The 23,487-nt window shown below is 40.2% G+C and overlaps 1 protein-coding gene across 1 annotated transcript in view; it reads left to right on the top strand.

Annotated features, from left to right (window-relative positions):
- Positions 1-23,487, top strand: part of NEB (nebulin) — a 195,250-nt gene that overhangs the window by 121,645 nt on the left and 50,118 nt on the right. Inside the window, 27 exon segments of the mRNA XM_014534158.1 lie at positions 3,142-3,246; positions 3,348-3,659; positions 4,362-4,466; positions 5,486-5,584; positions 5,783-5,884; positions 6,007-6,114; positions 6,769-7,080; positions 8,128-8,232; positions 8,341-8,445; positions 8,797-8,904; positions 9,698-9,805; positions 9,908-10,021; positions 10,420-10,617; positions 11,014-11,118; positions 11,834-11,938; positions 12,035-12,139; positions 13,842-13,949; positions 16,361-16,474; positions 17,107-17,304; positions 17,663-17,767; positions 18,395-18,499; positions 19,439-19,546; positions 20,641-20,748; positions 22,112-22,219; positions 22,321-22,425; positions 22,531-22,635; positions 23,276-23,374. Of these exon segments, the coding sequence (XP_014389644.1) occupies positions 3,142-3,246; positions 3,348-3,659; positions 4,362-4,466; positions 5,486-5,584; positions 5,783-5,884; positions 6,007-6,114; positions 6,769-7,080; positions 8,128-8,232; positions 8,341-8,445; positions 8,797-8,904; positions 9,698-9,805; positions 9,908-10,021; positions 10,420-10,617; positions 11,014-11,118; positions 11,834-11,938; positions 12,035-12,139; positions 13,842-13,949; positions 16,361-16,474; positions 17,107-17,304; positions 17,663-17,767; positions 18,395-18,499; positions 19,439-19,546; positions 20,641-20,748; positions 22,112-22,219; positions 22,321-22,425; positions 22,531-22,635; positions 23,276-23,374 (3,459 nt within the window).

Here is a 23,487-nt window from a genome sequence, read left to right as displayed (position 1 = left end):
CCATCAGTCCGGGACCAGGAGTGAGGAAAGGAGCAGATCCCCGGCTCAGAGTCACTGGGCAGGGTCAGTTATTGGTGCGCCAGTGTCAGCATGATAATAGGGAGAAGAGAATAAGGACAAGAAAGATGAAAGAGGAATGAAGACACCCACACACAAGAAAGGGGAATTAATGACAGAGTCAGGTGAACTTGAAATATGAGAATTCTTTGCAAAACTCTACAAATTAATTTTAAAATTGGGACTATGGGCATTTTCTAGGAAATGACAAATTACCAAAATTGACCCCAGAAAAAGAATAAAAACATATAGCAAGAAATTGAGAGGGTTATTAAGGACGTTACATTCTCCTCTCAAATGCCATGGTCACTCAGATGATTTTACAGAAGAATTCTTTCAAAACATTAAGGAAAAAAAAAAAGACTGCCATAGAGCCCAATGAAAGAAAAAACGCCATTACAGTTACCAAAACTTGTCCAAATAGTTTCACAAATGGAAACTAGACAAATGATAATGAGGAAGATCTTAAGTAAAATATTAATAAATCAAATTGGATATAAATACATGACACAAACAACTAAGGTTGATACAGGAATTCCAAGAGGATTCTATTTTCAGAAACCTAATAATGTGATAGAACAAAAGGGAATAATCATATGCTCCTTTAATAAGATTGAGAAATGCATGCAACAAAATTCAGTATCTGTTCTTATTTTCTAAAATCAAGTCATAGAAAAATAAGAATAAATGAGTATTTTCTTGATGTGACTGCAAGAATAAATCTCAAATCCAAGGCCAGGCTCATCTTCAGTAACTAAACTTCTCATTCAAGTCAGGAGTAAAACAAGAATGCCCACTAACATTGCCAATGTGCTGAAAGTTCTAGCTGAGTAAGCCTCACATTCAAGCCAAAATAATTGAATAAGAGTAAGAATAAGAGATAAATTTTGGAAAGAAAAAATTTCAAAATTATTATTATTTGCAGAATAAATCATTATATGCCTGGGAGAAGCAAGGACATCAACTTAAAAATCTATTAGATAAAATGAGAGAATTTAGTTATGTGACTAACATAATGCAGCAACGTTCAAGAAGGTACCACCTTCATGGATCTCAGAGGTTTCTCATGTGTAGAACAAGCATAACCTTAGAAGAAGGATACTTCCTTAGTGCAACTCACCATAGATTGAAACTTTGCATCTTTCAAAAAGTAATACATCTTTATGAGAGAAGGAACCTGCCTGGCAAAGATTCCTCACCACATGCCCAACTGTGTGCCCTCAACTTTATGATAATGAGCCACTTGAGAGCTAATTTTTTCCAAGGCTTAGGAAAAAAATAAAATTTTAGGGCCCCGATACTTTTGCGGGAAGGGGAGGACCAGAATCAGTATTTTGTGCAGTGTTCCCTTGTCAAGTGACTGGGTGGAGAGGCAGCTCTTCATTTGAGCAGGGCCTCTTCAGCTCTCTGGTTTGATCCAGAGGCATCTTTGGCAGGAATTTTCTCGAAAGTTTCATGTGGTCTTGTTTGCATGATGAATTTCCCAGCTGGATATGATGATATAAGCAAGACTAATATTTGAAAATATGCCAAAAGTAAAGTTATTAACTTTAGATATTTACATATTCATGAGAATGGCTTGTATTTGGGAAGAAATCAAACATCCCATTTGCATGTCAACCAAAATGTGCATTTTCTTTACACATGGTGTCCCCATTATTATAACTTTATAAAATTCACTATTTAAAACTCTTTCCATCATTTAGAAAGCACGTTTTTAGAATATTTGTATACAATTTTATAGGTAATCAAGCAAATTCATGTTAAGTTGACTCATTTAATCTTCAAATTAGCCACATGAGTAAAATATGGTTATTTTGTTTTTATCAAATAGGAAAGTTGAAACTTAAAATGATTAAGGAATTTTCTCATGTTTTTCCAAAGTTAGTAGATGAAGAAGTTTGGTCTCAAGCCAGATTTATTTTTAATTCAAATAAAAATACATTTGACCACATAAGCAAACAAAAATAAAGAAATAAAGACATGAGAAAAAATAATGTGATAATAATATGTAACAAAATGAAATAAATAAAAAACAAAAATAATTTAAAATAATATAATGACAAGTTTGCATTGAATATTCTCTAGTATAATACATTTAAATGTGGAGAATACTTTTTCTTTTGCACAGAAAACAAGTTGATTATTAAAATAGGACCACCCAAATTCATACAAAAGCTTGAATGAAAATTCCTATAAAATGTATCCATACTTACAAAGACAAAATTTATCTGAGCACTCATATTTCAGATATGCAAAGGCCATGAAATTATCAATAATTGAAATTCACCTCTCCTTTCTTCACTGTTCAAGATCCCATACTGATTGGTATGTTTTCTAAATTATGCATTGAAATTATTGTTATTTCTGAGTCGTCGTGACATTGTCATACAGACTGTGCCTATTTAAATATGAACATATATTTTTAAATTTCTCTGTAACGAACTATAGAAATGATCCCTGAAAGCATAGTCTTTATAAGGTTATCTGTAAACCAGTCATTCTCTTAATTAACTTCTCTTTACAAACAAAAAGACACTACATTTTTCTTTAAAAAAAATGGCTATTAATATCCAATTGTACTTCAGCAGGAACATCTAACATTCCCAAACAATATGCATCATCAATCATATAAAATCTAAGAAACCATATTGGGAGGAAAGCCTCACAAACTTAAAAAGTTTTTACTTTTGAAGATTACAAAATTGAATTGAATTTTAAAATTAAATAAATTAAATGATTGAATAAAGAAATTCAATACTAGCCCATTCATGTCTGAACTGAAATTTATCCCAAAGCTACCAATCCAAGAAGCAACTCAACTCTTTTACATAAACCATTTACAGCTATGTGGAGGCTATGATTGAAATTAAAAAGAAAGAACTCTGGTCAATCTCTGATATTTGGACACCGGACATGGTTTTATATTTCAGTACCATGGTGCAGAATGATTCTTGCACCTATCCCCTTTTCTTTAACTGTCTCTGGGTCTTCAAAACTGCACCCCTCTGATAATAATTCTACGTGAGTCCTTGGAGTTATTGGTAAATTTGAACCTGGAATGATACCCTTTGTTCTCTTCAGAAAATTTACCGCGAGGGTTGGGATGAAATGAAGATGAGCTGCGACGTGCGGCTGGATGCCATCCCTATACAGTCTGCCAAGGCTTCCCGGGAGATCGCCAGCGATGTGAGTGTGGCCTGGGTTAACTTCTCAGTTTTGTAAGCAAATGCCCTAGGTGCACTGCGAGTACAAGCTGTGACCCGTCTGCTTTGTTTTTGTGTCTCCAGTATAAATACAAGCTTGACCATGAGAAGCAGAAGGGCCACTACGTGGGCACCCTCACCGCCAGGGACGACAACAGGATCCGGTGGGCCCTCATAGCTGGCAAGCTTCAGAATGAACGAGAGTATCGGCTGAACTGGGCCAAATACAAGACTAAGTTCCAAAGCCCTGTGGATATGCTTTCCATCTTGCATTCTAAAAATTGCCAGGTTCTGGTCAGCGACATTGATTACCGCCAACGCTTACACCAATGGACATGCCTGCCCGACCAGAACGATGTGATTCAGGCCAAAAAGGCCTATGAACTGCAAAGCGATGTGAGTGGGCTGCATTTTTGGATGAGCTCTTCTGTATTTTGCCAGGACTCCCAGAAAGTTTATGTCATTAAGTCCTTGGATCAGATCTCCATGTCTTTATACAGCCAAGAATTTGGTTTTAGTTACACCTGGTAGTATGGTATCAAAGTCACCAAAGTCATAAAGGATCTAGACTTTGTGTCAAGAAATAAATGGTAGTGTGAATACAGTCCTTAATTGTTACAGGGTAAGGACAATTAAGGTGAAAATACGATTTCTATAGAATTTAAGTAGCAACAGGTTTATATCATAAATAAAATAGTGGCAGTCCATGGATAGGGTGTAGGCACAGATATGCTTTTTTAGTTGACACAATGTTTAAAATTTTTGAATTAAGTTGCCAGAATTTTTAGATCAGAAACTTTTGTATACAAATCTAGGACTTCCTATTTCTCTTAAAAAGTTAGAGGAGGAAGCTCTGAATGTGCCTGAGCCCAGACAATAACCTCTAGCTGAACGGAAGCTACTCCCTCTTAAATAGAAAATATGTCCCTCAGCTTGTTACTCAGTTTTGCCACCTGGCTTCCTAATTAATTTACATGTTACCTGCCTGGCCGTTTGAGTAGATCATTGTTGAATTGTATTTCTCCATCAGACCAATGGACAGAATAAACAGGACTTGTGGGTAGGATTGCTGACTTTACCTCCACCTTTTTTTCACAGGCTATTTACAAGGCCGACTTGGAATGGTTGCGTGGGATCGGGTGGATGCCCAATGATTCCGTTTCCGTCAATCATGCCAAATATGCTGGGGATATCTTCAGTGAGGTATTCTAACATTTTATCCTGCCATTCGTTACACTTCTTAAAAGAATGAACAAAAAAATATACAAGCTCTGGCTGGGTGGCTCGGTTGATTGGAGCATCATCCTGTTCACCAAAAGATTGCAGGTTTGATCCCCGGTCAGGACGCATATGGGAAGCGACCAATCAATGTTTCACTCTCACATCGATGTTTCTCTCTCTCTCTCTCTCTCTCTTCCTCTATCTAAACATATCTTCAGGTAAGCATTAAAAAAAAATACACAAGCCAAAGTTTAGTCATTACCTATCAGCAATTTAAACAATTTCAATTGCTGTCATTTGAGCCAGACATACTTTTTTCCCCCAAAAAATAATCCTGTGCTGTTGCTATGACACTATGGGATCACATCCATAACATAATATCCAGCACACTCATTATGTTTGGAATTGTATATACGAAAAACTTATATTGTCAGCAACAGGAAAATACTTTGAGAGAACTTTGTCCAGTTTTAAAATAATGTATTGAGTATTATGATATATGTAATATATATGATGAGACATTGCATGACTTTGGGAGCTAAGCAAACCTGCTACTTCAAAATTCGTGGGAGGCATAAGAAGCCAGCCATTTGTTCAAAAATAAAATGCTAAGGTCCTAGCTGGTTTGGCTCAGTGGATAGAGCATTGGCCTGCAGACAGAAGGGTTCCTGATTCCATTCCTGTCAAGGGCACATGCCCGGGTTGTGGGCTCGATCCCCAGTAGGGGGTGTGCAGGAGGCAGCCGATCAGTGATTCTTTCTCATCATTGATGTTTCTATCTCGTTCTCCCTCTCCCTTCCTCTCTGAAATCAATAAAAATATTTTTAATTAATAAATAAATAATAAAATGCTAAGAAGAAAGCCAAATTGCCAAGAAGATGCCTTTCAAATATGGTGCTGTATGCGTCTTGTAGAAAAGGATCCTTAAATTTAGCGTATCTTTCTCAGCTCACACAGGACCAGTGACTACGACTGTCTAAAAGCTATTTTCTTTCCCATAGAATAAATATCGTACAAAAATCGAAAGTCTGAACTTTACTCCTGTGGATGACAGAGTTGATTATGTGACAGCGAAACAAAGTGGTGAAATCCTAAATGATGTAAGTACATGGCTGCCGTTCTAAAATTGCAATCATGAAGATGTCGTTTCCAAAGCTTTTCCACCTACTCACACACACTCAGCATGCAGTCATTGTCTGAGATACAGGTTTTAATCATTGAGATAGATCATGATGCTAGACTGCTTACATGATGCTTCCTTAACATCAATTAACTTACCTCTTGCCTCTGGTTTCCAGATTAAATACCGGAAAGATTGGAATGACACCAAATCAAAGTACACCCTCACAGAAACCCCCCTGCTGCACACTGCCCAGGAGGCAGCCCGGATACTGGACCAGGTATGGGTTTTACCCAGATGCCTGGGACTTTGGGTGGGGACCATCGGAGATGTCTGCACACGACTTCTCCCTCCATTCTGACTCTTCAGTGTAACCCTTTGCTGTGGTCCTCTGTCTTCTAGTACCTCTACAAGGAAGGCTGGGAGAAACAAAAAGCCACAGGCTACATTTTGCCTCCGGATGCTGTGCCGTTTGTTCATGCCCATCATTCTAGTGATGTTCAGAGCGAGGTAATTCATCCTGTTATAAGTGCACTTTGCAAAGGCTGGGCCTTGCACGTGGGGCAACCCGGTTATGCTAAGTCATAGCACCGTGGCCAGGCTAGGGGGTGGTGGAGGTACCTGCTTCCTTCTGATCCTTTTCCCATGGGCTTTGGGAGTCCCCTCCAGCCCCCCGCCCCCCCCCCCGCCATCCTTGGTTTCTTTAAAGGCTATCGTTTGAGTTCTTTACTTTTTCTCATTTATTTATTTTTTTATTGTGGTAAAATTGACATATATATATATATATATGGCATTATGTTAGTTTTAGGTGTGCAACATAATGATTTGGTATTTGTACATATTGTGGAATGATCACCACAAGTCTGGCTAACATCCATCACCATCTTCACTTTTTCTTCTTTTCCCTGGTTTTCCTAGGATTGCTAGGCCTTCAAATAAAATACTGCCAGAATTAGAAAACAAATGACTTCCCCCCCCCCCCCATATTTAAGTTGATATTTTTAATATTTATCTACTTCAATGTTTTTGTTATTTATTCTCAGGGTGGGGATTGTAACACAAAAAGCTGGGGGGGGGTGCTGAATATGTTGATGCCCAATGTCCCTTTTGCCCTGTGTGCTTGTCAAAGCTGATGGAATGCATCTCCATGCTTCTCCCCACCAGCTGAAATACAAAGCTGAGCATGTAAAGCAAAAAGGTCATTATGTTGGTGTGCCGACCATGAGGGATGACCCCAACCTAGTGTGGTTTGAGCACGCGGGCCAGATTCAGAATGACCGACTGTACAAAGAGGACTATCATAAAACAAAGGCCAAGATCAACATACCTGCTGACACGGTGTCGGTGTTGGCTGCCAAGCAGGGGCAGTCCCTTATCAGCGATATCGATTACCGTAATTACCTGCACCAATGGACATGTCATCCTGACCAAAACGATGTTATTCAGGCCAAGAAGGCCTATGAACTACAGAGTGATGTAAGTGACTTTTGTTTCTTAATTACTTAGAAACATACAGTATACCCTGAGAATTGTAAGTAGCATTCCAGAACCACCACTCTTTGAAACTTGGAGCCATAAATATTTAGTTTGTGCCCAGGAGGAACTGAAGCTGGATATGAAGTAGAGCAAGATCAGGAGCAGTGAGTGAGTGACAGCACTACCCACTGGCTGCATTTTGAGTAAATCTCAACCTCATTTTTGTGTTTAATCTGCTGCTTTTGTACCATTGCATTAGCAACTCCTCACTCATATTTGTATAAAAAATTATCAACTGATTTAAAATAATAATTGGCTTGGGTGGGAATTGAGTTGGGATTCTAACAACATTGCATGATAGAATAGTCCAGGCCCTGGGAATGCCCCATTCTTGCTTTGCCAAGCATCTCATTCTTCAAGGCATTAATGAAGTATTGCTTGCAAGGAATCAAAGCAAAATGGTTGCAAAATACTGATGAGCCACATGAGGGCCCAGAATTTCTCATTCAGACTGTGGTAAAGCTAGGGTAGTTAATATGGCTTAGGCCACTTTGCACTGAGACCTGAATCAAGATCTCTACCCGACACCAGCTGTCTATAGGAACATAAACAGGATGCACTGACATGATGCTCAGGCACATAAAGGAGCTAACCCTGCATAGGTCCCATCACTACCAATACAGAAACAGGAAGTAAAAGACTGCCTGTGGCACAGGTGCTGAACTTGAACCTCAGCAGAAAGACCATTGTGGAACTTGAATCATATTAGTAACTCCTCTTTATTCCGTGTGGGTGCACTGGGAGAATCCAGGAACTAGGTGGGGAAGTGTAGAGGCAGGCTTGACTAGAAGGAGGTTCCTCATTCATAGTAAGAGGTTCAAGACTTATTACTCAGATGTACAGATGAAATCATGACTGAATGGAAAAGACAATAGCTACAAAAGATTGAAATCCTTTAAAAGCTGAAAAAACTTTGTTTTTAATATGCTGTCTGTAACCCTGTGTCCGGTCATTTCTCCTGCATTATATCTTTCTTCCTGCTCTTAGAATGTCTACAAATCTGACCTGGAGTGGCTCCGAGGCATTGGCTGGATCCCCCTGGATTCTGTGGACCATGTGAGGGTTACTAAAAACCAAGAAATGGTGAATCAGGTACACAAAGCCTGTTATTCTTACCTAATTGCCTGTCCTCCTTACCTGCCCTGTGGGAATGGGTACTCTGTAGGGGGAGACCCGACTTCATCATCTCTGCCTTTGCAGGTGAAATATAAGAAGGCTGCTCTCGACAACTATCCTAATTTTACAAGTGTGGAAGATCCTCCAGAGGTTGTTTTGGCCAAGATTAACTCAGTCAATCAAAGTGATGTAAGTTTGCTTTGTGTATAATGAGGTGCATAGACTGGGAAGCTAGTTGGCTATCATTGAACAGATTGGCTTGTAAGAAAATTGAGGGAGGAGGGTTTGTAAGATAATCTTTGGGAGAGGATGTCTTAAAAGCCACTAGTAGGTGGTATAATTATACCCACTTTTAGATAAAATCCACATTTTTGTCCAAGTTATTCTATTGTATTAGCTGAAATGGACTGAAATTTTAATCTCCAGTCCATTTTAATCTCTAAATGTAGTCTGATTATCTTACTAGGTAGATCTTATGAAACTTTAAATATACATTTATAGTAACCAGAGGTTTTGTTTTGTTTTGTTTGCTCTCCTTAGATAAAATATAAAGAAACATTTAATAAATTAATAAAGGGCAAGTATATATTTTCTCCAGAGACACCATATATCACCCACTCCAAAGACATGGGAAAACTCTACAGTACCGTAAGTTCTATTTTATGTGATGTACATCTCAGTTCCTAACCTTATGCTCTTGTCAGTATTCACATTCTTGGATGATTTTGTGAACAAATGGACTTTTAAAGGAAATCTACTACATCTATTGTATTAATTTTGTTTATTAAAAGTAGCATATTGTTCAGCGCATGTAGCATTTATTCACCTGGTATATTTTGAGCTGCTATGATGTGCCAGGCGCTGTAGGAGGCACTGAGGAGCTAAAGCTCAAATGAGACAAGCCTTTCAAGAGCTCATACAAGTGAGAGGAACAGACCCACAAATAATGTAACAAGTGCTGTACCAGTTCCGGGGGCACACAGGACTGAGCACCCACCATCAGAGAAAAGACAAAAAAAGCTGGTCCCTTTTCAGCAGTCATGTACAAACATCTCCAGCCAAGGAATGGGAGACTTGCCCTCCAATTTTAATTTGGCTAATTTAAAGGACAATGTATGTGTGCACATAGTATGTCTGTGTGTTTAATCTCAGCGGAAAGATTGCAATTTTCAGTGATCTTCTCACTAGGAGCAAATTGGTTTTCATTTTTTTAGAACTGTAAATATAGTTAACCTCTGTTATAAAATGCCTCAGAGTTTGTAGATTTCCTTTGCAACAAGCCAAAAGACTCTACCTTGTTCTTAGGTAGGTACACTAATGGCTGTAAACAGAGATCTAAGCCTTGCCTTTAAACATAAATCTTTTACCTTGATTTTACCACTTTCTTTTTGGTGGTATCTGAAAGTAAACTTTTGTTGACACACATTTTTCTTTGTTCTAGATACTGTATAAAGGGGCGTGGGAGGGAACCAAGGCCTACGGCTATACCTTGGATGAACGCTACATCCCCATTGTTGGAGCCAAGCATGCTGACTATGTGAACAGTGAGGTCAGTAGGACTTTTGCCTCTCAGAGACTGGAGAGTCTTCATTGGGGAACGAGGGCTGGTTAGAAAACCCCAGCGGTTCTCAATGTTGTACCTGTTTCACAGCTTAAATACAAAGAGACATTTGAGAAGCAGAAGGGTCACTACCTGGCTGGAAAAGAAATCAGTGAGTTCCCTGGTGTGGTTCACTGCCTGGATTTCCAAAAGATGAGGAGTGCGGTAAGCAAAGTTCACTGTGACTTTACTTCTGATCTGCTCTTTGGTGCGAGATTAGCTGGGGATGGGGTGGGGAGGCATGAGTCGATCCTGAGACTTCCCCACCCCTGCCATTTAGCGTGTGTGTCTTTGCCGATTTTGAGTCTTCCAACCTCCATTCCCTCCCTCCTTCATTACCAAACACAAAGTGAGGGCTCTGTATTTGACAACAAGGTCACTATTTATCCTGTGTTATAAAATCATGGGAAATTTTTACAGAAGAATATATTATAGTATGTTTGTTTAACCTTAGTCTATTCTAAAGGTACTGATCTATATTGGAAATAAAACTCTTAAGAGATTGATCTGGATAATTTACATTTTCCTTTCTTATGTTTGTCTTTAAAAATATTCTTCTTCAGTTGAACTACAGAAAACATTATGAGGACACCAAAGCAAATATTCACATCCCCAATGATATGATGAACCATGTGCTGGCCAAAAAGTGCCAGTACATCCTCAGCGACCTCGAGTACCGACACTACTTCCACCAGTGGACGTCTCTCCCAGAAGAACCCAGTATTCTACTGGCCCGGAATGCACAGGAGATCCTGAGTGATGTATGTCATTCCTGCAGCTTAGCTTAATTACAGGATTCACCCAGCCTGCCTTGCCTCCCCCCACAACCCCCACCTCCAGTCTTATCTAATTATCCCTGTATTCATAAACCCTGCTGCTTTTCAACACAAAATGGCATGAATAGCCACTTTTTGGTGTAAGAATTCCTTCTGAGCCATGGATATCCATGTTCTGTTTCACACTAGACTAAAACTTATCTAATATTCTCCTCCTAAGCTTTGTTAGGCCAGGGCATTAAAGACCTCCCAGCTGTTGAGAAGTCTACCCTATGACCACTAAGCACCATGTACAGCCAAGAGCTGATCGGAAATTATCAAAGCATCCCATTGCAAATTCATTGAGTACTTATGTCTTTCACCACTTCTTCTTTCTTGCAGAATGTGTATAAAGATGACTTGAATTGGCTGAAAGGCATTGGATGCTATGTCTGGGATACACCTCAGATCCTCCAAGCCAAGAAGTCGTATGACCTTCAGAGTCAGGTAAGCCAATCTCCCTAGAAGGACTAATTGGCTGCGGACCAATGGGACCCATGGTGCTCTCAGTGGGGTTTACCCAGGTTGTCCCGGTGCCCAGGCAGAGAACGCTGTTCTAACAGTGCATGAGGAAAGGGAGCCATAGGTCCACTGCCCAGTCACACCTCTCCTGGTGGCCTGCCCTGGTGCTGGACCCTCTTAGTGTGTGTCTCTCAGTAGTTTAAGGCATTAGACATTTCTAACAGAACGTTGTCTGGGAGGTGTTTCCTAGTAAACTACCTCTAGCATCAGTACCTTAGTTGATCAGGTTAACGTGTAGATAGTAGAATGCAAATGCATGCTTTGACCGTAGGTAGGTAAGCTCTGTAGTGAAAACATAGATATTTAGGAAATCTCCCAGCATATGGTTCAGCTTGGATGGAGCAGACTAATGGAATGTCGAAATTGAGGGGCTGCCGCCAGGGTGGAGTATAGGCGTGGGAAAGACAACAAAATGAGGAAGGGGGCCCGGAAAAGATCCAGACCTCACTCTTGGTCAGGAGAAGCGATTAGTTTTGACAGCCATACAAAATCTGCAGGACAACACAAGGGTGGCCTCTTTGTTAGGAGTGATGCAGAAACCCAGCCTACGAATAAGGGCTCATCTAAGTTGGCACAAATTACTAAATCTGACTGTAGACCCATACTTTACCCTTATAGAGACTTTGGTTTTCCTTCACAGATACAATACACGGCAGCAAGTAAAGACAATCTGCAGAATTATAGCCTGGTCACAGACACACCAGTTTACGTGACTGCTCTTCAAAGCGGCATCAATGCCAGTGAGGTGCGTCTTGCTTGTCTTCTCTTCCAGAACGAGCCTTCATTTGTCTTTACATTTTTCAACAGCAGAAAAGAATCACCCATCTTTCTTTATCTGTAGGTGAGATATAAAGAAAATTATCATCAGATTAAGGACAAGTATACGACAGTACTGGAAACAGTGGATTATGACAGAACCAAGAATCTGAAGAATCTTTATAGCAGTGTGAGTTGAGTTTTCTTTCCTCTCTCATTTGAGTTACCTCCCCCCACCCCCTGGCCTGCCCCCCGCTTTGGAGACAATAAGAAAATAAAAGGGATAGGCACTTGATTCCCAAAGGTTTGTCCAGTTTTTTTCCTGGACCTTTAAGTTCCTACTTTAGCTCATAAATCCTCCTAGTTGCAATTAGATGAGCCCCAATTTGAATATTGCACTATTGCACACAGTTAACACAAATTTGGCAACTTCCTCCATGTGGCAAGCAGGTACCGTTGGAGCTATTCTTTGTTGACCCTGAACCTGTCCTTCTCTGGATTCTCTAGTGGCCAGTGGCTTACAAACCAACCAAAAAACTCTTTTAAACTCTTCTGAATTGATTAACTCAACACACTTTTTTTTTAAACTTCATTTGGAAATAATTTGAGATTTACAAAAAAAGTTTCAAAAATAGTACATAGAATTCCCACATTGTTTTTTTTACATAGTTTTTTTCTCTGTAGTACAATGATCAAAACTAAGAAATTATCATTGTTAGAATGTTACATGCTTTATCTAGATTTCACCAGTTTTTTCATTAATGTAACTTTTCTTTTTAAGATACAATCCAGGATCCTACTTTGTATTTAGTTTTCATGCCTCCTTAGTCTCCTCTAATCTGATCATTTCTCAATCTTTTCCTTGTCAAAATATTTTCCAAAATAACCTAAATTAGTTGTTTTCTTCCCCACTTCTGCCACTGTAGTCTTGTTACCCATTGTATAATACAATTAGATTTATTTGTTACAGTTTGTATTCCATTTTAGTCCCCCTTCCTCATTCTTTGTTTGTAAATTTTACTATTTGAGGTATATAGTACTGTGGCTTTTGATAAACACAAAGTCATGTGTTCACCACCACAGTCCAGACACATAAAAATTCTGTATCCCTTCCAAATTTCTCTCTTGTTGCCCCTCTCTTCTCGCCTGGCATCCACAGAGATGTTTGCTACCCCTAAAGTTTAACTTTTCCAGAATGTCTTGTGAATGGAATTATATAGTATGTACCCATTTGGCCTGGCTTTCTTCTCTTGGCAAACTGACTTTATGTGTTGTGCACATTGCTGCATAAATCAATAGTTTATTTTTTATTGCAGAATGGTATTCCATTGCATGAATGTCCCATGGTTTGTTTATCCATTCACAGTTAAAGGAATTAGAATTGTTTCCAGATTTTGCAAATTATGAATAAAGCTGCTATAATACATGTGCATATAGGTTTTTGTGTGTACATAAGTTTTCATTTCCCCTGGATAAATGAATATGTAGGAGTGGAAACAAATGTATTTTGAGCTCCCACTAGCTACATAAAAGTAGGGGAGGGTAAATTGTGTGTGTGTGTGTGTGTGTGTGTGTGTGTGTGTGTGTGTGTGTTAATGTTAGTGGTTTTCACCTTCCAGAAATTCTTAGACCTATGGGGAATGAATATGGCATCAAAAACTCTGATAACTATCAAACTGTGATAAGTACTGTGGTAGAAACAAAATAATGGGCTACGAAATTACGGTCGTGGCATTAAACCAGTTATTCACTTAGGGGCACTTGGATCCTCCAGAGTGAGAAGATCTGGAGGTTGTTAGGGCGTGTCTGAAGGGAAACGGGGAAATCTGCTACTCAGAAGCTAACCAGAATGTATTTTTCCACATTCACAAGAAGGTTTTTAACCCCCACAGAACCTGTACAAGGAGGCCTGGGAAAAGGTGAAAGCCACCAGCTACATCCTGCCTTCCAGCACCATGTCCCTGACACACGCCAAGAACCAGAAGGATCTGGCCAGCAATGTAAGTCCAGTGCAAATGTGACAGCCTTGCCACCCACTCCCTGCCCTCCCCGGCTCACCACTCCTAGGATCTTTTTGGCTGAAACACATGCTGCCCAGAAGCATTCCCAGCACTTCCATAGGAGTATGCCACCAGCAAATAATTCCAGGCGCTCAGCCGTCACAGACGCTGGGAACTTATTTCTTCTTCTCAAGGGCCCTGAAGTCTAGAGAGAATCACAAACACCTGTATTAAGGAACAGCTGTGGCCTTTTAGGCTGGTTGCCCGCAAATGACATGGCAGATATACTGTTTCAGCTGAAAGTGGGGATAGACAGAAGATATAATATACCATACAGAATAGGCTTTTGTCCAATAGAATTATGTAGGTTGAAGTACAAAAATAAACCAGTGAATGTTATAACTAACTAGTCATTACACCATCCTAGAATAAATGATTTAAAAAGTAAATAATTATCTACATAACCATGAAATATAAAAAAAGTTTAAATCTTTTGAAATTCTACTTTTTTAAAGCATAACTTTTCTTAGGTATAGACATGATTGTAAAAAAAATTCTAAATCTTGTGGGCTGTTTAAATATAGTATAAAGTCTTGTGACCTTTAACCCTTTATGCCTAAAATGTTCTTAAGTAAAACCTTTTATTATAAAATTTCCTGTAACCTTCATTGCAGTTCTAATAAACCCAGTTCTCTTTCAGGAACTTTACCTCTTTAGAAACTTTTACCCCTTAATTGTGAACATTTTATGTAACATTTTAGACCAGTATTTCTCAAAACTTTTTTTCAAGACCCATAGTAAGGAATTCATTTTATATTGCAAGTCAACACACATTCTCTGTCCCTCTCTCTCCCCCCCCCACACACACACATCTAAAGTTTATGTGAGTTCCTTCTGACATAAATGTTTACTGCTACACTAAAGACAATGCACTCTGATCATTTCAATTCTATTCTATTCATTTAAAATGCTAGTGACCTATTAAGTTGATTCACTACCCTCTAATGGACCTAGAGATGCATAATTTTTTTTAAAAAAAAGCCTTTGTTATATAATAATGAAATTCATTTCATTCTTACCTAGAGAAAAACTAATACAAATGATTTTTTCAAGCCCCAGTTATTTGGAAGACTGCAAACAGACTAACCCAAAGGAGCAAACTTTTCATTTCGGAAGAGAAGCTTTGTAGATAGTAGTTTAGAAAACTTAGCAGAGGCTTATTCATTCATTTATTTATTTTTGTCATGGAAAAAGTCACAGAGGCAGGAGTCTTGGCAACTTGTTCTTGGAATAAGGTGGGACACTGAGAAATTAACCCTTTTAAAGAAGGATTCCAACAGCAGTTTTTTGTTTTTTCTTAAAAGTGCCTTTGAATACTACCTTCTTTATAATTGAGGAATGGGTTAGATGTAAGGAACATGTGAACTAATGTTCTAAAAAATTCTGATGGGAATTTTGATTGATTTCTAGTCAAGGAAGAGATTTGCAAGAATTCTAATACAAATACTCCTGTCTCCTATTTTTGCACTGAGATGTGGGGTTCTGAGCTGTGAGAGACTTGCTATTTTATCATGTGCTAGGAGATTATATATCTTAGTCTCTGTAGGGTCTTACCTCCTAGTTCAGGAAATCATGCAGCTTTAGTTAATAGGCAATACAACTTACAGACTAAAAGTTGGTTTTTCTGTAGAAGGTGATTGCACTGTATCTTTGGAAACCCTTGTACAAAGTAAAACTCAAAGATTGTGTCTCTTAAGCATCAGGTTTGTCAGTTATTACAAACAAAGAAATTCCTGAACACATCTTTCCTCTCACTTATGATTAAGAAAAACAAAGCCATTATTACAAAAGAGCTTATTTTATTGATTTAAGAAAGATGGAGGAAGGAAGAGAGAAAAACATCAATGAGAGAGAAGAAACATCCATCACCTGCCTCCTGCACGCCCCCTACTGGGGATTGAGCCCACAATTCGGGCATGTGCCCTGACTGGGAATCAAACTGGTGGCCTTTTGGTGCATGGGATGACACTCAACCAGCTGAGCCACATTGGCCAGGGCAAGAGATTATTTTAAAATTACATAATCTTTTACATAAAATTACAACTAACTTTTAAATGAGTTAGTTGTAGCAGCAGTACTATTATTGGCATAGAAGTATTACAAATAGTAACTACAATTGTATAGCTCTCTACAGTTTAGAAAGTACTTTCAGATATAGTCTGAATTAAGCCTCAGGAAACCTGGGCAGGTATGACCGTGCACAGATGAGGAAAGGGACTCGCAGAAGTGGTGACCCCATGTTGGCTGGATCTCAGCGATGAGATCTTCCCATTCAGTCTCATGCTCTTATGACAATGTGGACCCATTACTCTCCCAAACTATGTTTCTTTCTTTGTGCTTTATCTCTACAGATCAAATACCGGGAAGAATATGAAAAGTTCAAAGCTCTTTATACTTTACCTAGAAGTGTTGAAGATGACCCAAATACAGCGCGATGCCTCAGAGTTGGCAAATATAACATTGATGTAAGTAATCTCAAAGGCCTACTTCAAACTGAAGCCAAGTAATAGAGTTGTCTATTGTAAATCAGAACCGTTTCTATTAAACAGTGCATATGGCTCTGACTGTGTATATATGGAGGAGCTAGGGGCTATTTCAGCCCCAGCTGCATCTCCAGCCCACACGAATCTGTAGAAAGTGTCAGGAAATTCCAGCCCCTGCCCTTCCCCCAACTGATTGCTGTGAGCTGGTCACCGTGACTTCTCAGGTGTGTAAGAAGTGTATAAGAAGGCATATAAGAAGGTCATATATTGCCATGATTCTGTGCACAATTTTCTGTGTAAGTGGCATGTCAAGCAGAAGTGGCAAACACAGAGACTGGGCAGTGCCTGGCTTTTTCTCACTGGGAAAGAAAGTACTTAAGGTTCTGCTCTTCCCCTGAAACTAATATAAAATAATATTGAATGTGAACTGTAGTTGAAAAACAAAAATAAAAGATTCTGCTCTTGTTTCCTAAGACCTGATGTGTTCAGGTAACTCCCTGAGGTGGAGTTGTAAGTGATCTAAGTCTATACAATGCTTGTTGTTTTAAAGCTTTCAAAATTGCTTTTTGTATCCTTGTATCAAGAGCAAGTTTATGTGTGTTTTAACTTCACAGCGCCTGTACAAGTCCGTTTACGAAAAGAATAAGATGAAAATCAACATTGTGCCCGACATGGTAGAGATGGTTACTGCTAAGGATTCTCAGAAGAAAGTCAGTGAAATTGATTACCGCCTACGCCTCCATGAGTGGATTTGCCACCCCGACTTGCAAGTCAACAGTCACGTCAGGAAAGTCACAGATCAGATCAGCGACGTAAGCCCATTGCTCATGAAGGCCCACCCTCCTGGCCCCTCCTGCCCAACCTAAAGAAAAGCATACTCACCCACTTCTTTACCTCAGCCTCCTCCCAGTATTGCTTTCCTATATACCCAGCCTCCTCCTGATACTGCTTTCCTATATACCCATGGGTCCCATTGGAACTCAAAGGTATCCCTGGAAGCAGGGCTCTGTGTACCAATGTTTCCATGGCCCGCTTGGCCTCACTGCATAATGCCTTTTGCTTCTCAGTCCACAAAATCAATCTCGGTCCAGAGGGTGCCCGTGTCTTTGGGGTTAAAATTATGATCAAATTTGATTTTGCCAACCCCCTTCATCTGTTTCAATTCTGTAGATTGTGTACAAGGATGACCTCAACTGGTTGAAAGGCATTGGTTGCTATGTCTGGGACACTCCTGAAATTCTCCATGCCAAGCACGCTTATGATCTGCGCAATGATGTGAGTTTGCCTTGATTTTGTTGTTGTTTTTTTATGTGTTTTCTTCTGTTCATAGTCTAGAGTCAAGGCGAGAGTATGTAAACTATGAACATTGTCACAGACCAGCTGTGTCTTAAGTGATGGTGAGGATGGCTGAGCTAGAGAAAGATGCTAAGCCATAGAAAGCAACCATTTCTCAGGAGTGCATATGGCATTCCTATTCAACAATGCAGTTGAGCTGTCCCATTGTTCTCTGGAGGAGAAGGGGCATGTGGCTCTTCTCTCTACCTTTTGGGCTATTTTGAATGTATTAATGAGCACATAATTGTCATTATAGGAAAATATAATTTATTAGGAGTTTGTGATGCTATACACGGGATCTATTGGCAAAGAGAGGATTTCCTAGGAAAATCAATACCGTATTCAAGATGTTAGTAAGAAAACAAATATTCCTAGAAGAGCAATTGTCAGACCTCCTAGCTTTGATTACATTGATTGTCATAAACTTCAAACACACCCTGGTCTATTGAATAAATGCTGGTGAATGTAAATGCCAGGAGTTAAAAAACAACCAAAACTGCTGTGAAAACCAGCAGTCTCCAATATAATGAGTGGTCTAACGCAGGCTTATTTTCTTCCTCTCGGCAGATCAAGTACCAAGCTCATGTGAAGAAAACAAGGAATGACTACAATTTGGTCATGGATACTCCAGTCTACGTCCAGGCTGTCCAAAGCAGGAAACAAATAAGTGACGTAAGTGCCCATCGGGGATGTGACTGTGGCCAGTGATAAAGACAGAGGCCACCATTCAAGCAGAAGTTTCAAACACAAAGACTGGGTGGGCAGTGCCTGGCTTTTTCTCACTGGGAAAGAAAGTACTTAAGATTCTGCTCTTCCCCTGAAACTAATATAAAATAATATTGAATGTGAACTGTAGTTGAAAAATAAAAAAAAGATTCTGCTCTTGTTTCCTAAGACCTGATGTGTTCAGGTAACTCCCTGGGGGGGAGTTGTAAGTGATCTAAGTCTATACGATGCTTGTTGTTTTATAGCTTCCAAAATTGCTTTTTGTATCCTTGTATCAAGAGCAAGTTTATGTGTCACTGTCTAGATCTTCTAATAAGTTAGAGCAAACTAATGAGAAGGAAGCAGGCTCTGAAATTAGAGGTGTGGAAGAAGTCCAGCCTATACCAATCAATGAGGTTTAGGAAAAGGACTTAATCTTCCAAGTCTCAGCATCCTTACCCATACAATGAGAAAATGAATGAAAAGCACCCACTACAGTGCCTGCTATAGAGCAGGAAGAACAAGCACAATGCTGTTCTTTCTTTATTAACCCCACAGGTTAATAAATAAAACTATCCCACCAGTGACTTAGAACATTGAGACCTACTGTTTTTGAACTTGGCGTGCCAAAATGGCCACTCTTCCTCTTCTAATGCCTGAGCCAACTCTTCCACTTATTTCTCAGTCTGGGGCCACACCCTGGCTCTGATCTTATTGGACAAGGCACAGTAACATATCAGACAGAATTCTTTAGGCAAAGGGACGCAGGCTACCCTTCCTTTAGAGAGAGAGAGAGAGAGAGAGAGAGAGAGAGAGAAAGAGAGACTTGGGTTTCCTTTTACGTTGCTTCTTTCTAACAATGCTGCCAGAGTCTGAATCAGTGCACTCTGCTTCTCTCTGCACCAGGCTGTCTACCACTACGACTACGTGCACAGTGTCAGAGGCAAAGTGGCTCCAACTACAAAAACCGTGGATCTGGACCGGGCTCTTCACGCATACAAGCTCCAGAGTGAGGTGAGCTGTGAAAACGCTATGAAGTGCCTGGCAGGTGTCCTGGATGCAGCTTACAAACGCCGGGTCATTGGCCTCTGTCCAAGCACCTCAGCGTGGGCATCTTCTCAGCCTGACCTTGTACATTGTAAATGCTGTTCCATACTGTACATGCTGTTCCATTCACATGAGTTACGAAAAAACAAAAAGCAGTGCATAGCCTGTCTTCCTTCTTGGCTGGCCAGATCTTTCTAAGCATGCAATGGGCATTTTTGGAGCCATGTTTACAAGTTACAAAGAAGAGGGCCATTCTACTATTTCTGCTCTCAAAAAGCTTAAAACCAAAATGACAAAGACAAGGCATATGATCATAAAAGATTACTAACAAAAAGAGATAAAGCTAGAAATTGCTGTTGTGAAACTCAGACAAGAAGGAATGTGGACTCCACTCCACGTGGAAGATCTCTATTCTGTGTTACCTGATGGTGCGCCTTTGGTCTCAGCCTTCATTGCTACTCTCCTATGTTGACAGTTAGGAGTAAATTGGTTTTTAATATTTTAAATACTGTTCTTACTCCTATAGTTCCTCTGAGAGACAGACTATTTAAGGGCACAGAACCCCTTCCACCTTCTGCCAGTAATATGAGCATCCTGCTCGCTTCATAGTCTGACATCAAAGCTGTGTTTGGGGGCGGGGGTGGGGGAGAGATAAGATTCCAAAGATGTGCTTTATAATTAAGACTGTCTTCAAGATTTGTGACAACTTGAATATTACCTGAAAGTGTGGTGAAGAACAGAGGTGGCACTTGGTAGACTGTTTTCTCTACTTAACCCAAATTCTTGCTAGTTACCATGCAGTCAACTGGGCATATGTTCAGAAGCATAGAAGAATTAATTTCTATAAGTCTCTGCATTCATTGCTCTCTTTTTAAAAAACAATGAGAGTAATTTGATTAATTGTCTCTTAGAGCTTATTCAATTTCTTTCTGAAAGTAATTCAGTAAGCATAGTACTTTAAGTATCTAATTGAAAACCTAACAGGAGCAGGATGTGACTTGTTTAACTTAGATCAGTTATTACATGTAGATGTTCTTTAACCCGTCCTTCTCATTCGGCAGAATCTGTACCGAGACGCGGGCAAGCGCTCCCTGGCTACTGGATACAGGCTTCCAGTCGACACTCCGCACTTCAAACACTCCAAGGACACCCAGTACATGAGCAGTTATGTGAGTGCTCGCCTCCTCATTGAGATGGGGTCTGAAGTGAGAGGGGGCACTAATATTCATTAATAGCCTGTTCTCATCCCCCCAGTCCCACCCTGAAGGTTCAACATGATATGATGATAGGAGCAGAGCAGGGGAGACAACACCTTTCCCAGGGGTGCTGTGAACTGGCTGGCTCCTCTAGGTCAGCAGTGTCTGCACAGCCCAGTGCGTTAGCATAGGACTCCCGTGGGATTACATCTGCGTGATTCAGTTACCTTGGCTCGGGGCTCATGGCTGCCCCGATGCTTCTACTCCTGCTAGCCTTAGCACAGAGCATCCTGGACAATCCTAAGCCATGTACTGGAAATTTAAATCATACCTTCACTACTGATGTGTGGCAGTAGTATTGTCTTCCTTCTGCAGTGTGTCATTGAAAAAGATGTAACAGCCTAGCCAGTTTGGCTCAGTAGATAGGGCGTCAGCCTGTGAACTGAAGGGTCCTGGGTTCAATTCCAGTCAAGGGCATATGCTCCAGTTGTGGGCTCAATCCCAAGTAGAGAGCGTGCAGGAGGCAACCGATCAATAATTCTCTCTCATCATTGATGTTTCTATCTCTTTCTCCCTCTCCCTTCCTCTATGAAAACAATAAAAATATATTTAAGAAAAAAGAAAAAGATATAACATCCCTGTATATTTCTTTGAATAGAAAGAACTTTTTGCCGGGCTGCTGGCCCTGGTACTTGCCTCACTATTTACCCTCTGTGCCATTTCATAGACAGCTCAGAGGATAGCTTCTCACTACCTGTAGCTTTTGCCCTGGAGTTAGCTCAGGCACCCACCTCTCCACTTTTCAAAAGTACCATTTACCCAAAGGATAAGGCCCAGGGAAGTTTAGTCTATCCCAGTGACTGTGGCCTTCAAACCAGACCCATAAATAAGCCATCAGCTGGAGAATAAGCTCTCCCTTCCATGTTGCCCTTCAGAGTTCTGTGTATCAAATCTGCTGGCCAGTGAGAGTCCAATATCAATCTGTAAAGCCATCCATCAGTCTTTAGTCTCTTATTTTTTCTTTGCATTTCCTAATTTGCCAGTCATATCGCAGCTAAAAATATAGGTGTTTTTTTTTTCATTTTGCATAACTGTATACAAACAGATTTCATCTAGGCAGCCTTGAATTTTATTCCTTTCTGGATCTGGCTTTACTAGCCAACAAAATAGTTTTCAAGACTCTAATTATTATTAAAATTTTGTCAATGACTTTTCCTTATACTTAATGCTTAGAGACTAATTTTCAAATGAAAGTGACAGCTCTTTTTGGTTTGAGAAATGTAACCCTGCTCTTTGTTTGCCCATCAGTAATCTCATTCTGACTTTGCTTTTGCAGTTCAAGTACAAGGAAGTTTATGAACACCTCAAGGCAAATGGGTATACACTTGGCCCCAATGATGTTCCGTTTGTCAATGTCCGGAGGGTCAACAATGTTACCAGTGAGGTACTGTGAATGTAAATTCTGTGGAGAAAATATTGATATTTGCTTATTGATCAGTCAGTATCCCACATTGACCACCTGAAATGGTGTTTCTTCCAATGTAGAGGCTGTATCGGCAACTGTACCACAAACTCAAAGACAAGATCCACACAACCCCTGACACACCTGAACTCCGCCAAGTCAAGAAGACACAAGAAGCTGTCAGTGAGGTGGCTATTATTTTAGGAGAGAAGACAGGCCAGGGAACCCAGGGGTGACTTTCAGCCATTCAGAATGTCACTAACATGTGTTTTTCTGGACACTTTTTTCTTTAGCTGATCTACAAATCAGACTTCTTCAAGATGCAGGGTCACATGATCTCGCTGCCGTACACACCCCAAGTGCTCCATTGCCGTTACGTGGGAGACATCACCAGTGACGTAAGCATCTCTTAGGGTCTTTCTGGAAGACTGTTAGGAAGAGGATGGCTTCTTTCAGCATTTAAGCCGATCAGTGGTCTTTTCCACTAAGGACCTCTAAACTGAATGTACAGCTTGGAGGTGAATAGTGTGGATACAGGACCCCACATTTTACCAGTGTTGGGAACAGTAGTAAGGGGACCACTTGGGAAATGCAAGAATCACTTGCCGCCATTCTTCATGCAACCCTGAATTATTACCAACTCTTCACTCTCTAAGTGGCCTCTGTTTCAGCTCATGTTTAGTAACTTTCTCCTGCTCATCCCTGCTCCCACCCGCTTAAGCAACTTCCTGCTGCCATTTGTTTCTTTTTCTTCCCTGGACCTTTTCTTCTCCTAAAAGACCACTTTATCCCATCGAAGCCCTTCTCCCGTCAATGCAGTCATAAAATAATAGCTGTGTCCTCTCCTCGGATCAGGGCTAGAGATTTAAATTTCAAAATCTGTGATTTACTTGCGTGCAAACAGACTAAGAGTACAAGGTGGATGTGTAGAATCAAAATGAAAGATATATCAGTAAAAAGAAGCTTCACTACTCTGTCTTATTTATTCTTGATTTATATTTGCTCCTGACCAGCTGTATTTCTATTTTTGCCACACAGATTAAATACAAAGAGGACTTGCAGATCCTGAAGGGAATGGGCTGCTTCCTGATGGACACTCCTGACATGGTCCGTTCCCGGTTCCTGCGAAAGCTCTGGGTGAGTGCCCGCCCATCTTCACAACACGTGGCTACCCCTACACAGCTTCCAGGAGCTGGGCAGAACATCTGCCTACAGCCACTTTTAAAGGGAAATTTGACATTAACCCACTT

The sequence above is a fragment of the Myotis brandtii genome, unplaced genomic scaffold (assembly GCF_000412655.1).
Source record: "Myotis brandtii unplaced genomic scaffold, ASM41265v1 scaffold125, whole genome shotgun sequence".
Classification (NCBI taxonomy): Eukaryota; Metazoa; Chordata; class Mammalia; order Chiroptera; family Vespertilionidae; genus Myotis; species Myotis brandtii.
The sequence above is the reverse complement of the archived record's forward strand: the minus strand, read 5'-3'. Positions and strand labels throughout refer to the sequence as shown.